At 40.5% G+C, this 15181-nt stretch overlaps 1 protein-coding gene and 1 pseudogene across 1 annotated transcript; one reads left to right on the top strand and one right to left on the bottom strand.

Annotated features, from left to right (window-relative positions):
• Nucleotides 1-370: 370 nt before the first annotated feature.
• LOC120042012 (V-type proton ATPase subunit E 1-like) lies at nucleotides 371-5180 on the top strand. Its single transcript, XM_038986892.1, has 9 exons — nucleotides 371-595; nucleotides 1709-1774; nucleotides 1854-1963; nucleotides 3074-3140; nucleotides 3255-3344; nucleotides 3491-3559; nucleotides 3717-3811; nucleotides 4204-4291; nucleotides 4527-5180. The coding sequence occupies exons 1-9, from the start codon at nucleotides 563-565 to the stop codon at nucleotides 4587-4589; spliced, it is 681 nt and encodes a 226-aa protein (XP_038842820.1). The 5' UTR covers nucleotides 371-562; the 3' UTR covers nucleotides 4590-5180.
• An 843-nt stretch (nucleotides 5181-6023) lies between these two features.
• On the bottom strand, nucleotides 6024-14967 carry LOC120041993 (annotated as a pseudogene).
• Between the last annotated feature and the right edge of the window lie 214 nt (nucleotides 14968-15181).

Here is a 15181-nt window from a genome sequence, read left to right as displayed (position 1 = left end):
TTGCAAACTGATATGTGACACGTATTAATTTCAAAATAACATGCAAAACAGGCAAGCATTTGCTAAAAATGTGGGGCTCAAAATCCCTGAATAACGGTTCGCCAATGGTGGTGTCCCATCCTTTCAGGTTGTTGGTCTGAGGTAGGACTAATAGCTTGAAATAGTGGAGTAGGATGGTGTTATTTTTTATTTTATTTTTATAACAAGTTGTGTGTCGTGTTAGATGGTAGGGTAATTGTTTATTTATTTTTTCAAGCGAAGTATAAGGGAGTTGAACTCCAGTCTAGTAGGTGGCGGTAATGCAACATTTATTGGATGCCAACCGCCGTTAAACCTCATCAAACAAGAAGTAAACCGACCCTTGTTGTGAACGCGCAGTTCTCTGTCACCCAGTCAGCTGACTTTCAGTGCCAGTTTGTTGCTTGTCATTAGACCCATGTTTTGTGTCGTGTATGCGCAACTGAAAAACTCTTTAGTCAAATCAAGTAGCTGATTATTATTAGTCAGTTGTTTTCTAGCTACCTTTATTAGTAAGCAAAAAACAACAACTGAAGAACCAGCCATGGCGCTCAGCGATGCCGACGTACAGAAACAGGTAACATTATCTTGCTTGCTAAAGCTAGCTGTCTAGTTAGCTTTTCTAGTTAGCTAAGTTTTGCTAACACAAACTATTATAAAGTAGAAAGGGTAATCTGTGTCCTTTCGTTTTAGTTAGTTATACTAACATGTCTGCTTTGTGAGATATATAGCTAACTGTAAATGTGTCAGCTCTCACCAAATGTCAAACGAGCTAACTGTTACTATAGTTCGATGCATCATGGCACTTCCCCTTGTGATTCAAAATTCAACTAACTGTCCAGTGTTTCCAAATTTCTATGAAATATGATCTATAATTAATTACAATATGAGTGAAATAGTTTTCCTTCACAAAAATGTATTTAGTATGTTAAAAAGCAGCTTTTATGTGTGGGCATAACGTTACTCCAACAACAGAATGATGTGTACTTATACTTTACAAAAAAAATTGATGTGTAGACCGCTGATTGGCAGCTCATCATCATCTATGAGGAAATAACTTTTTGAAACGGTCTATTTAGATACAAGTTTCAGGTTGTTTAGTGTTTTTTAAGTGTTTTTTTTCTCCCAATTCATGCTTTGGCCACATACGAGTATAGGATGATTCAAACATTATTTGGGTATGAATTAACAGAATATTCACCTCTAAAAGTGAGATTTTCACTGGACAATTAGGCCTACTTTAATTTAGCAAGTTAGCTAACAAGCTAATTAATCGGTGCTTTCTATGCATTTCAAGCCACTCTAATCCATGAGTAGATTGGTTTGCCATGCCAGTCATTTGCTCTGCCTTGATATATTGTGCCTCTGGGTTTTTGTGTTGAAAAGGCACTTTGGGAATCAATAATGTCCCCCTGCCTAATGTTTTAGAGTGCATTATCTGAAAGATGGCATACAGGCAAAAATGTACTGCGTCTAGGCATAGCTACCGTAGTTTAAAAATTTGACTTTGTGACCAATGACAGTGGATTCCTCACTTGTTCATGAGAAAGTTAGTTCTACACACAAACACAGCGGGGTGCCACTGCCACATTCCACATGTTAGGGATAAGGGGTTATTTTATATAATGGTATGAGTTATGATGATATAAGTTAAATGTTACTTCTTCATCCCCTGTTTCTCCTTGGACAGATCAAGCATATGATGGCCTTCATTGAACAGGAAGCCAATGAGAAAGCAGAAGAAATTGATGCAAAGGTAATACTCTCCCATCTAGCTGGCAAGTCTGGTTAAGGTACTATACAAAATATTAACAAATTTGTGTCTGATCCTAAAGGCAGAAGAGGAGTTCAACATTGAGAAGGGCCGTCTGGTGCAGACACAAAGGCTCAAGATCATGGAGTACTATGAGAAAAAAGAAAAGCAGATCGACCAGCAGAAGAAAATGTGAGTTTTTTTCCCCGTTTTATCCCAGCAGTTGAAGTGAATTCTTCTCAGCTGAATGGGACATACTCTTCATAATGATATCTTTTCCGGAGGCAGATCCCAATTTAAACAGTGCGACATTTTGGCAATTACTACTTCTTCTTACCCAGAGTCAGATGAACTCATTGATATGTCTCTGCGTGCAGTTTGAAAGTGTTAGCGCGATGACTGGAAGTCTACAGGAACAGCTAGTATGCTAACTACAAAATGACACCGTGACATCACTATTCTGCCCTACCAAGCAAAAAGCAGTGGTGGGAAAAGTACCCAATTGTCATACTCGAGTAAAAGTAAAGATGGCTTAACAGAAAATTACTCAAGTGAAAGTCATCCAGTGAAATACTACTTGAGTAAAAGTATTTGATTTTAAATATACTTAAGTATCAAAAGTATAAATAATTTAAAATTCCTTATGGCAAACCAGACGGCACGATTTCTTATTCACGGATAGTCAGGGGCACACTCCAACACTCAGACATAGTTTACAAAAGAAGCGTTTGTGTTTAATGAGTCCATCAAATCAGAGGCAATAGGGATGAGCCAGGATGTTCTCTTGAAAAGTGTGTGAATTTGACCATTTTCCTGTCCTGTTGAGCATTCAAAAGTACTTTTGGGTGTCAGGGAAAATGTATAGAGTAAAAATGTAATTCTTTTCTTTAGGAATGTAGTGGAGTAAAAGTTGTCAAAATATAAATAGTAAAGTACAGATACCCCCACCAAAAAACTACTTAAGTAGTACTTTAAGTATTTTCACTTATTTACCTTGGTTTCACAGTAACTTTATGCAGTTACTGCTAACATGACCCCCATTTTCTCCAAAACACAATATAGGCAGGATACTTGTCCACATGATTAAGCATGTATTTAATGTAGCAAAAATTACATTAACTAATTATCAACCAAATGAGCAGTTACTGCCTTTTTTTACCTTCTTGATAGAGCAGTATTCTTCCCTTTTGCACCATAATTTGTTCTCTCCATGTTGTCCTGTCCAAACCATGTGTTGTGCCTCCCATTGATAAGAGTGCTTGACTGCCAGTCTGCCACTTAATATTTGGCTTCTCCACACAGTCAGATGTCCAACCTGATGAACCTGGCTAGACTGAAGGTGCTGAAAGCTCGTGATGACATGATTTCGGTTAGTGGCGGCTTTCCTTCAATTATCTGACCACATTAAATGTTTTGCCTATCAATAACATTTTAGATATCTTGGTGCTAGTGATGTCTGACTCTTTCTCTTTCCGTGTGTCAGGATCTGCTAACTGAGGCTCGTCAGAGGCTGGCTAACATTGCCAAGGACCCAGCGAGGTACCCTGCCTTGTTGGAGGGGCTAGTTCTGCAGGTAGTCTTTCTGTGCGCTCAGGAGTAATTCGACTCATGAGCTCTGCTGTAGTCTGACAGAAGTTTGCCGTGCCGCTAATACTCACTGTCATGCAATGAACCATGGCTACTATATGCGGTCTAATTATGTCCGGGCTTCAATTTCAGGGATTCTACCAACTGCTAGAGCCCAAAGTGATAATTCGCTGCCGGCAGCAGGACATTGCCATGGTGCAGGTCAGTGTTATGTTATTAGGGATACCTTGTTGAGTCACTTACATGTTTTGCCATTGTCTGTGTATCATACTGATTTCAGCTTGTATTATGACTTGAATAGGCCTACTTGTGTTTGAGAAAATGTTGATTTATTCACAATTTGGTTTTCACCATACAGGCTGCTGTACAGAAAAATATCCCCATCTATAAAGATGCTGTGAAGAGCAAAATTGAGGTCGGCATTGACCAAGACCGGCACCTTTCACCAGACATGTATGAGATTCCTTTTCATTTCACATTAATTGTGGCTAAACAAAGAGCACATCAATGACTAAGAGGTACAATAACAACCCAACAACCAGGATGCTAAAAGGGGAGTCAGGTAGTTTCAGTTGAATGCATTCAGTTGTTCAACTGACTAGGTATCCCCATTCCCTAAAATAGAGTGCATGTATTTGTATTCGGCACATTAGCAATGCAAAGGAATCGGAGAGATTACATCTACTTGACTGTTAAAATGGTTTTACATCTGTTTTTGAACGTTAACTTTATCACACTGTGCAAATTAGGTCTATCCATGTGATTGATTGAGTAAAGAGGACATAAGCAAGCTATAGTGGTCTTTCAGCGAGTGACTGTGACCTGTATGTTTCTGGTGTCCACAGCTCTGGAGGTATTGAGATGTACAACGCTAATGGGAAGATCAAGGTAGCCAACACCCTGGAGAGCAGGCTAGACCTCATGGCCCAGCAGGTACAGTATTGACATATTAGGCAGAGGAGGAGGGGTTTGGAATCACAATAGAAATACCCCAAACACTAACCCAAGTATGTCACATGTACTCCAACAGGATGAGGTTGATTTGAATCTGTCTGATCTTATCTACCATAATATCCTTTGTAAGCTCGGTTGATGAGTACTCTGTATCCTGAGTAGTACCGGGACAGCTGAGGTATTCACTCTGACCCCTCTGTTTGTTCTCTGACAGATGATGCCTGAGGTCAGAACGGCTCTGTTCGGTGCCAACCCAAACCGTAAGTTTTTGGACTAAAAGATAATGATGCTGTTGGAGACAAAGGTTAAGGGATCATTGGAAGTGTTACTGCGAACAAGCCTCTCATTTGGACTGGATATGTTGGAAGTTGTGCAGAGCCCAAGAACACCCTTTCTCTGATCTTCCCAACTTTAAGCACTTATCTCTATGATCTTCCAAAGTAAGAAACTGTTTTATGAGACACGATGTGAGGGAGAATGTGTGTTGTCTGGTGTTAAGGGTAGGTGGCTTTCACAAGTGTTTTATACTACCTCCTCAGTTTACCACTGCTCCCCTCCCATCACGAAGGGTTGTCTGATTGTCCCTTTACTTTCCCTTGAGGAATAATCAAGTTATTTTTTGTTTACTGTAAGGTGTCCAAACACCTAACAGGGTGGCTGCCGCTGTATTCCTTTTGATGTTTGTGTGTGTTGAGTGGGAACATATTGGATTGGAGAATGAATGTCTTTTGTTGTTACTTACCCATGTGATTAACAATACATATGCAACAAAGAAACATGAATATTCACTGTTTGTAAACAGATTGTTCATTCAATTCAGATGTTATCCAATGAAGAATAAAATGGTTATTCCAACCCCATCATAAAATGTATAAAACAAAATGCTTTCATTGCCACCTAGTGGACTTAATCCAAAGTGCGTTGGCAAGAACCTGGTACTTTTTTAAATGGATCTTATCATAGGCTATACTAAGTTGTACATCAAACAAACTTCTGCTGAATTCCAAAATGTGTAAGATAAACGCAAGATGTTTAGGACAAGAGACTCCATCACCAGAAATAAGGCTTTATTTGCATAATCTTTATTGTGCGTATGACATGTAATTCAAAGATGCATTAAAAAAGGTTAAGTTAACAGTTACAGCTAGCTCTGAATAGGTTTGCTTCCGAGCCTGAGTTGTGGAGAACAGGAAGGTAAGACTTTTGAGTGCAGGCCCAGCAGTCTTAACCTGTAGGAGAGGAGCCTGGCTGTTCAGTGGGTTACAGTACAGAGACTAGGATTAAAGCATTAACAGGAGGAGTCCAAGATTACAACTCTGGACTCACGGATGGGAAAGAAACTCACTGGGGAGGAAAGCCAATGCGGAGGTTGTCCTTTTTCATGAAACGAAAAGGATCTCTGTGAAAGGTGGACCAATTGCTTTGAATTGCCGGCCACATTTTAGACTTCTCATGGCAGTGTAATCAGCATTATACAACATTAGTAAATAAAATGTTTGATAGTTTAAAAACAAATGTTGATGGATTTGTCACTTACATATAAAGTTCTTTTGTCAAACAACATGATAGCTTGGTAACTTCCTTAGTGATGGCAAAGTCAAGGAGCCTTTGCATAAGAACCATGGAGAGTTATCTCTCTCCCTCCGTTCACGTTCACTGCTGAATGAAGCAGTATGTTTTGTACTGTAAGGGACACTGCCACATGCTGTTGCTATCCCAGTAGCCCTAGCAACAGCTCTCCTACACCCAGGAAGTAGACCCCTGTGCGATGCCAAAGAGGGGGGCGATGACCAGTAAGCGACACGTTGCCCCCTTGAGGAATGTTGCTGGGCCCTCTTTACTCCAGATCCTCCTATCGAAGTGTGAGAAACCTGCTGTCAACCAAAGGTTAGCACATACATATTAGAGAAATGTGTGTTTTATGGTGCAAACCAGTCAACAATGCCACGGTATGTGTCCTCCCCCTTCTGCAAGGTCTGTATACGAGTCTTTATGACTGCCAACAAACACACACACACTGAAACCAATGTAAACTCAACTGCCCTTAACAAAGTACAGACAATGTGGGTATCGTGCTCTGGGATTGCAGAGTTATTGATAATGTATTTCATACCATTGTACTTGGGGTCTCATGGTATAATTTAATTGTAATCCGCTAATCAAATTCAATAGCCTTTGCAATCCCAACCCAACACAGGAATCAGCCCTTACAAACTGCCCCTGTATGACATCTACAGATTAGATGGTCTTATTGTGGACATTAACGTTTAGGACTGAATGATATGCACTGCTACTGAATACAGTGGTTTATCTCTCCTTTATGGGTCTCCCCCAGCCCTTCCCTGCCTCTGTCTCTCACCGTCAAATGGTGTGACAGCTACAGCTGCCACTGATCCGGCTGTGCAGCCTGCTGTGAAGGACTGCAGGAAGGGGGCCCGCTCCTGCAAGTCTCCATGACTACTCGGCCCTTCCCAGCGTGTTCAGGTTGGTGAACAGCGGGAAGTAGATCATAGAGAAAGGAACATCCCAGGAATACGAAAAGAACGGAGGCATGTTTCAAACGGTCCACAGCTAGATTCAGCCTGCCAGACATACAATAACTGCAGTAACCTATTGATTTATGTTGGCCTTGATTAGCCAGGGTGCCAGACCACACATACAGTAAGTACTGTACATATGTAAAAGACCAACGTATCAACAGAAATACAAAATATTGAACGGAGCGATGCAATATGTGGTATATGTAAATCAGGCAGCCTTTACAAGAAGTAAATCAAAGTCTTTGCCACAAACTAATCACCAGTAATGAGACAAATCAGGCCTCACAGTGAGTCTAGCAGGTTACCTCAGTTCAGTCAGTTCAGGATTTAGTCATTCCGAACTGAACAAGAGAAACGTGTGTGTGCTTCACAGGAGGCTGCTGAGGGGAGGACGGATCATATTGATGTACGGAACGGCGCAAATGGAATGGCATCAAACACCTGGAACCATGTGTTTGATGTACAGTATTTGATACCGTTCCACTGATTCCGCTCCAGCCATTAACACGAGCCCATCCTCCCCAATTACGGGGCCTCAACCTCCTGTTGTGTGCTTGTACCACAGGGAGTGAGTGAGTGATTGAGTGTGTACGTGCGGTGTGCGTTTTTTTGACATGTACAATTTGTCTAATATCTTTCATTTAGCTTTTCACTTTCTATGCTATTTGCCTATGTGGATTTGTCAGAGGCAGAGAGAGAGACAGAGAGAGTGTCATACCTCATCAGTGTGGCTCCTGCTCCCCAGTAGAGGCCTGGCAGGCCTCGTGTCTTCAGTAGCTCCAGGGTGATACGGATGGCAGTGGTCCGAGGTGGAAGGGCAGGCTGGGCTGGAGGAGATGGACCAGGAGCTGGACCAGAAGCTGCAGTGTGTGCTTGGACCACTCTGCTTATGGCAGCTGTCACACACACACACACACACACACACATCACATCAGTGCCAAAAAACTTCAGCAGCAGAGTCTGAGATGTGGTTGGCCTAAGGACAAACGGTTCACAGAACTCACCCAACCTTCCTGCGTCCTGCAAATGGATCGCATCTCCATGGGTGTGGTCACTATCATCTGGCAGGTCCCCCCCCCATATCCTGCCAGTATCTCCCCCCACAGGGGCAACTTCCTGTGGGCCAAATGACAGGGTTAACAGACTAATAAATAGACACATAGCAATAATAACAATAATGGCACCACCCCTGATAAAATGATACAGTTTACTGTAGCAATAGTACCTTAGTTCGTCTGACTTTATTACATGAATGTTATGTTAACTTGATGGATAAAAAAGTACTCTCGGGTATGTAAATTTATGTTTCAGTTAAATAGTTAAAAGTGTAAGTGCTGTGCTGTGCTGTGCTGTGCTGTGCTAGGACAAAAAGTTAGTTTCCCATCCTTGGAGAGCTTCTGTCTGAAGATATAATTTGCTGCCAGTTTAATGGCAATCTCTGGTGTGACGAGTGAGATTCACTGCTGCACCTGCGGAAAAAATAGTAATGGATTATAACAACACAATCTACAGTTAACGTCATTAAAAAAACGTCCCCTGCACTTTCATATGATTAGCTCTAGGCTAGTTAATAACTCTAGGTGCTCAATACTTTCAAAGGGTATAATACATGGTTTATAGCAGTTATTTCAATTTAGGCAGTGTCAGCTACACTCATAACACAGAATTATACATTACATTAATCCAGGGAAATAGTACCTCGATACATCCCAAAGTAACCTTCCAACTTTACTCTCTTCATCAAACAGTCCAGCCTTCACATCAAAAGGAGAAGTATTCAGGTAAAAATCAGTTTGGGTGAACTTTCTGATATATTCATGATATATCTTATAAATCAAATCAAATCAAACTTTATTTGTCACATGCACCAAATACAACAAGTGTAGACTTTACTGTGAAATGCTTACTTACAAGCCCTTAACCAACAGTGCAGTTCAAGAAGAAGAACATATTTACCATGTAGACTAATAAAAGAACGAGGCTATATACAGGGGACACCGGTACCAAGTCAGTGTGCGGGGGTACAGGCTAGTTGAGGTAATCTGTACATGTAGGTGGGTGCGAAGTAACTGCATAGGTAACAAACAAACAGCGAGTAGCAGCAGTGTACAAAAGGGAGGGTCAAGGTAAATTGTCCAGTGGTGATTTTATGAATTGTTTAGCAGTCTAATTAATGGCTTGGGGGTAGAAGCTGTTGAGGAGCCTTTTGGTCCTAGACTTGGTGCTCCGGTACCGCTTGCCGTGCGGTAGCAGAGAAAACAGTCTATAACTTGGGTGACTGGAGGGCTTTGGGCTTTCCTCTGACACCGCCTAGTATATAGGTCCTGGATGGCAGGAAGCTTGGTCCCAGTGATGTACTGGGCTGTTTGCACTAACCTCTGTAGCGCCTTATGGTCAGATGTCGAACAGTGATGCAACCGGTCAGGATGCTCTCAATGGTGCAGCTGTAGAAACTTTTGAGGATCTGGGGACCCATGCCAAATATTTTCAGTCTCCTGAGGGGAAAAGGTTTTGTTGTGCCCTCTTCACAACTTTTATAACTGATGCTTATTGACCATGCATAAACAATGAATACCATTTAGTAATTTGCTTTTCCTTACAATGACAAGACACTGTAATCTTAACAAAACCCTACATCACAGAATGTTGGTTGTTCAGCATCACTTAAACACAGCTACACACTACAAACATAATTGATGGACACTTTCCTTTAAAGTTAGAATTCTTAATTGAATCAATAAGTTGAGGGATGGGCCTGTAGAAATGTAACCACTCTTAAATGAATAGACAGCGCTATGGATGCAAGGACCGACCATCCATGATACTGTTTACATTGTTTACAAACAGTAAAACAGGTTTATATATTTGGGTTCTGATGGGGTTCCACAGTTGAACTAAGCTCATGAGGCATTTATAAGTTATATACCTATTGATTCTTGAAGAATATATCATTCATTTCTAAGTCCAAAAATAGATGTATCAACTAAGGATTCTAACTTTAATTGGTTCACATTTGGTTCACAGTTTGATTTTCCATTGATTTGATTAAACTTCATTAGCAGCTACTAGATTGTTACTTAATTAAAAGACCATGAGTAGTCAGGATGCCAAAGGATCACTCCTGTGCCAACCAGTAACTCACTTTACCAATGTAAATATAGGCTCAATGCACACTCAACCCTATGATGCCATAGTGTGTACAGGTGTATAGAGATAGACAGTTGTCTGTACTAGACAACTAGTAGAGCCAAGCATGTAAATAACTAGTACTATAGAGCCAAGAATTGGTTATTTTCCCTGTCTGATTTCTTGTGGAAGCCACTCAGTAAATGTAGCACTCACCAAAACAGCACCAAACACTTGTTTTGAATGCAAATGTTCAAAAACACATTTGACCTAATCTGCCCTTATGGACAGCTTAGTCTGATTACTTGAAAACAATTACTGTGTGCATGAGTCAAAACAGAACTATTCTCTCTTTCATCCAATTCAATAAACTGTACTTTATATACTTTTTTTATTTACTTTTTTATTTTATTGTGTGAACAAAGTAAATGAGGAACCAAGCCAAGGCAGTAGGTCATCACTAGTTACCAAACACACAAAGTAATAAACAATTTATCTTCCTAAAATGTGAATTTAAACCTAACCTTAACTACACTGCTAATTGTATGCCTAACCTTAAATACAATTTTACAAAAGCTAATTTTGGTTTTCATGAATTTTTACGATATAGCCAATTTGGACTTTTTGGCTACGGGAAAACAAGGCAGTACTCACATTCTGGTGTGGACTCGGGCACCCTGCTGGTTCTGTAGGCGGGTCTTGGCCCGATCATTAGGAAACACACAGCTCACACCCACCAGCCATGCCACGCCCCCATTAATCAGCTTAGCAGGGAGGCTGCGGAGGAGGGAAACACGCACACACACCCACGCAAGCAGCCCGAGTGACACAAAACCATGCATAAACACAGAGGAACACATACAAGGAAAAACACAGACATAAGCACTATGTATATCGTTCCAAGATGGCAGCATGTCAAGTCGTTTGTCTGTGACTAGTACATTTTAACCTACTAATAACCTATTTATTTATGGTTGCGTAACTTCGTTGTTGTGTGGTGCAAACTATTTTATTTTTGCTGGTGTAAAGATCACGGGTCCTCCTCAACTCGGCACTTCATTACTTGAAATTTACCAAAGTAACCCTATATCTGGCTGGCCTGAGTTCCTCCTTCGTCCGCGGAGTGTATTGTCCAAGCTTTTTGCTCTTCGCCTGGCTGTCAGTGGCAGCTCAACCCGTTCTCTCTATCTCCCTCAACACCCAATCTACTCACACGCGCAAACACTCACATTGACTCACATACACGCTGTCCCTTTCTCCCCTTACCTTCGTTGGCCTCTTATTTTTTTTCGTGGTATTGCTTTGTGCACTGACTTTACTGAACTCTGGAGAAAACGAACATTGTCGCAGGGTTAGTACATCTGACAATGTGCTCTCCCGTCCATTAGACATTTTGTCTGCAGGAACTCGCTCTTTTTTACTCGGTCCACTCGTCCAAGTGCCGATCAATTTGTGGCATGATGTGAACAGTACGAATTTGTGTCACTACCAAAGTAAAATGGTTTTAAATGGCTGTTTTGTATTGTCTGGAAACTCACTTGTAGAATTCGCTTGCAGTAGGTCTCTTAAAAAAGAGAAGCCGTGCAAGGTTATTAAACAGAAGTTATTCTTCTTTTGTTGATATCAGGTAACGTGCAACCTAACCCTGGCCCTGATATGCAATGTCTCCAAACCCCCTCTGATTTGAAATCAAGATCTGGTTTTGGTATTTTTCATTTAAATGTACGCAGCCTGTTGTCAAAAATTGATGGGGTTAGGATTTGGGCTAAATCAACTGATGCTGATGTAATTGGGTTTTCTGAAACCTGGCTCAGCAAGTCTGTTTTTGATAAGGATATTTGTATAAGTGGTTACAATGTTTATCGCACTGATCGGGTTAAGAAAGGTGGGGGTGTGGCTATATATGTAAAATGTAAATTCCATGTAAGTGTGGCAAAGTCTGAAACTATTTGTAAACAGTTGGAATTTCTTGCTTTGAATATTGAGGTTTCAAAGGGCCTTTCTATAACTGTGATTGGCTGTTATAGACCCCCCTCTGCTCTCGGTGATGCATTTTCTTCTTTGATGCACCTTATGTCTAAACTTCTTTACAGTGAAATTATCTTGATTGGTGATCTCAACTGGTGTTGGTTAAAGCCTGTGTCTGATGATTTAAAAATGTTTTGTAATTCTATGAATCTTACCCAGTTGATTAACTCACCCACTCGCCCAAATCTTAAATGCCCAGATAAATCTACCCTGATTGATTTGATATTGACTAATGTTCCACATAAATATTCTGCGGTTGGTGTTTTTTGTAATGATTTAAGTGACCATTGTGCTGTTGTTGCTGTTAGAAATACTAAGGTTCCAAAGACAAACCCATGTTTTATTCGTAAGAAAAATTTGAAGTGTTTTAATGAGCAGGCTTTCTTTCATGATTTGTTTTATTTTGACTGGAGCAAGATTGAGCTTATCCCTGATGTGGAAACTGCCTGGATATTCTTTCATGGTGTTTTTTTCCAAATAGTAAACAAACATGCCCCATTCCGCAGGTTCAGGATTAAAGGGCGGGATAATCCATGGTTTTCTTCTGAGCTGTCTTGTATTATTCACGACCGTAATCTAGCCTGGGCTAAAGCAAGGAAATCTTGTTCTGATGCTGATTGGCTTATTTTTAGGCAGTTAAGAAACAAGTGTTCTTTTCTTCTCAGGAAGGCCAAGTCTGAATATGTTATGTCTGTTACCACTGATAACCTGAATGACCCTAGAAAGTTTTGGAATGCTATTAAGTCTATGTCTGGTAACAGTAATGTTAATGAATTACCGTCATGTGTTTTGAAGGACTCTGTTGCTATATATGACAAAACTGAAATGCTGAATTGTTTCAATGGGAACTTTGTATCATCTGGTAGGCTGTTTGATTCAGTGTCCTCTGTCTCTGTACAACCCTGTATGGATGAACCAGTGAGAGCTGGTCAAACTTTTAGCTTTTTGCCATTCTCAGTGCAGGTGGTACATAAAGCCCTGAAATCCTTAGATCAAAGAAAGCCTGCAGGTCCTGATCTTTTGGATCCCTGCTTTTTAAATCTGGCAGCTGATTTCATAGCTGAACCACTTACATATCTGTTCAATCTAACCCAGGAATGTAATGAAATTCCAAAGACCTGGAAATCAGCATTTGTCCTACCACTTTTAAAAGGGGGAGATCCAACTCTTTTAAATAATTATAGGCCAATCTCAAAGCTGTCACCCCTGGTGAAAATACTTGAAACCCTTGTAAGTGAACAGCTAAAAGAGTTTTTATTTACTAACTCTATTTTATCAATGTACCAATCGGGCTTCAGGAAGAAGCATAGCACAATTACAGCAGCCATGAAGGTTTAAAATGATATCACTGAAGCCCTTGACAAAAAAACAGCACTGTCTCACTTTTTATTGATCTCTCTAAGGCTTTTGATACAGTTGATCATGCTATACTAAGGCAGAGATTGTTGAGTGTAGGTCTTTCGGAGCATGCAGTTTGTCACGATCGTCTATAGGTGAAAGAGAGGACCAAGGCGCAGCGTGATTAGAATACATTCTTCCTTTTAATAATGAAGAACACTTAACAAACAATACAAAATGAACGTGACTGCTATAACACTGAGTGCAAACATGCAACATCACATAGACAATTACCCACAACCCGTCTAATGCCTATGGCTGCCTTAAATATGGCTCCCAATCAGAGACAATGATAGACAGCTGTCTCTGATTGAGAACCACTCAGGCAACCATAGACATACCTAGACACCTACACTGAACACAACCCCATAAACTCTACCAAAACCCCCTAGACACTACAAACCCCCTCGACTAGACAAAAACACACAAACATCCCCCATGTCACACCCTGACCTAACTAAAATAATAAAGAAAACAAAGATAACTAAGGCCAGGGCGTGACACAGTTGCATGGTTTGCTAACTATCTGTCTCATAGAACTCAGTGCACTCAATTTGATGGGCTTATGTCTGTTAAATTGTCTGTCCTGAATGGTGTGCCCCAAGGCTCTGTACTTGGTCCATTCACTATTTATATAAATGATTTAGACAAAAATGTCCAAAATGCACAACTTCATTTTTATGCTGATGATACTGTTATTTACTGTTGTGCCTCGTCTCTTACAAAAGCTTTCCAGAACTTGCAAACTGCTTTTTATACTGTTCAACATACCTTGTGTCAATTGAAGCTTATCCTCAATACTGACAAAACTAAACTAATGGTGTTTTCTAATGCAAGAAATAGACCTCTGAACCTTTCACATATTACTACCTGTCAGGGCAAGGAGATTGAGGTTGTAACCTCATATAAATATCTTGGAATTCTAATTGATGACGGCCTCTCTTTTAAATTGCATATTCAACAACTTACAAAAAAATTGAAGCTGAAATTGGGATTTATTGTTCAGAAATGTGGTGGGTACTCTCTTCGTTCGCTGGACTTTATCCTGCTAACTGTTCCAAATGTCCGAACTGAATTTGGTAAAAGGTCTTTTATGTACTCTGCGCCATTGTCTTGGAACACCTTACAAAATAATTTTAAACTGGAAGAACTTGTCCCGATTGGTGTTTTTAAATCACTGATCAAGGATTTTGATTCCCTGACCTGTCAATATTTTTAATTTTCTGTTTTTGATTTTGTTATACTCTTGTGAATTCAATGGTTTTTACTAGATTACTTGTAGTTTTTCATGTTGTCTGTCTGTAATTTCTGTAATGACTTGGTGCTGCCTATCTTGGCCAGGACGCTCTTGAAAAATAGATTTTAAATCTCAATGAGCCCTTCCTGGTTAAATAAAGGTTAAATAAAAAATAAATAAATACAAATAAATAAAATGGAAATGGAAATGCTGGCATAGGGCAACAAAATGTTTCCTCCTTTCACATTATTGTTAGATTGAATCATCCAGGTTCTAGGTGAAGAGATATATTGCAATGGGGGTTACCTAACTTTCTGCTCAGCCATCCTGTCTCTCATTGGGCTCCAGGCCCACTTCAGTTTCCTTCCTCCTCCTCCTCCCATCGGCACAGCAGCTCAGCCCAAAGGTGTCATCACCACTACCGTACCCTTACCGGCCCACCTGTCTTCAGCACAAATGCAGCTTGCCACCTCTATGGTATAAATGTGGTGTCTGTTCTTCCACGGTGGGGAACCAATAGGGTTCCTCTCCCCTGTATTT

This window comes from Salvelinus namaycush, unplaced genomic scaffold (genome assembly GCF_016432855.1).
Source record: "Salvelinus namaycush isolate Seneca unplaced genomic scaffold, SaNama_1.0 Scaffold6, whole genome shotgun sequence".
Lineage (NCBI taxonomy): Eukaryota > Metazoa > Chordata > Actinopteri > Salmoniformes > Salmonidae > Salvelinus > Salvelinus namaycush.
Note: the sequence above shows the minus strand (reverse complement) of the source record. Positions and strands in the feature narration are given on the sequence as shown.

Bases quoted from the DNA above. Each gene is read 5' to 3' on its own strand.
- LOC120042012 (XM_038986892.1), top strand. From the start codon at position 563: ATGGCGCTCAGCGATGCCGACGTACAGAAACAG. The intron at 3,141-3,254 runs GTTAGTGGCGGC...TCCGTGTGTCAG, and splicing joins CTCGTGATGACATGATTTCG to GATCTGCTAACTGAGGCTCG. The intron at 3,345-3,490 runs GTAGTCTTTCTG...CTTCAATTTCAG, and splicing joins TGGAGGGGCTAGTTCTGCAG to GGATTCTACCAACTGCTAGA.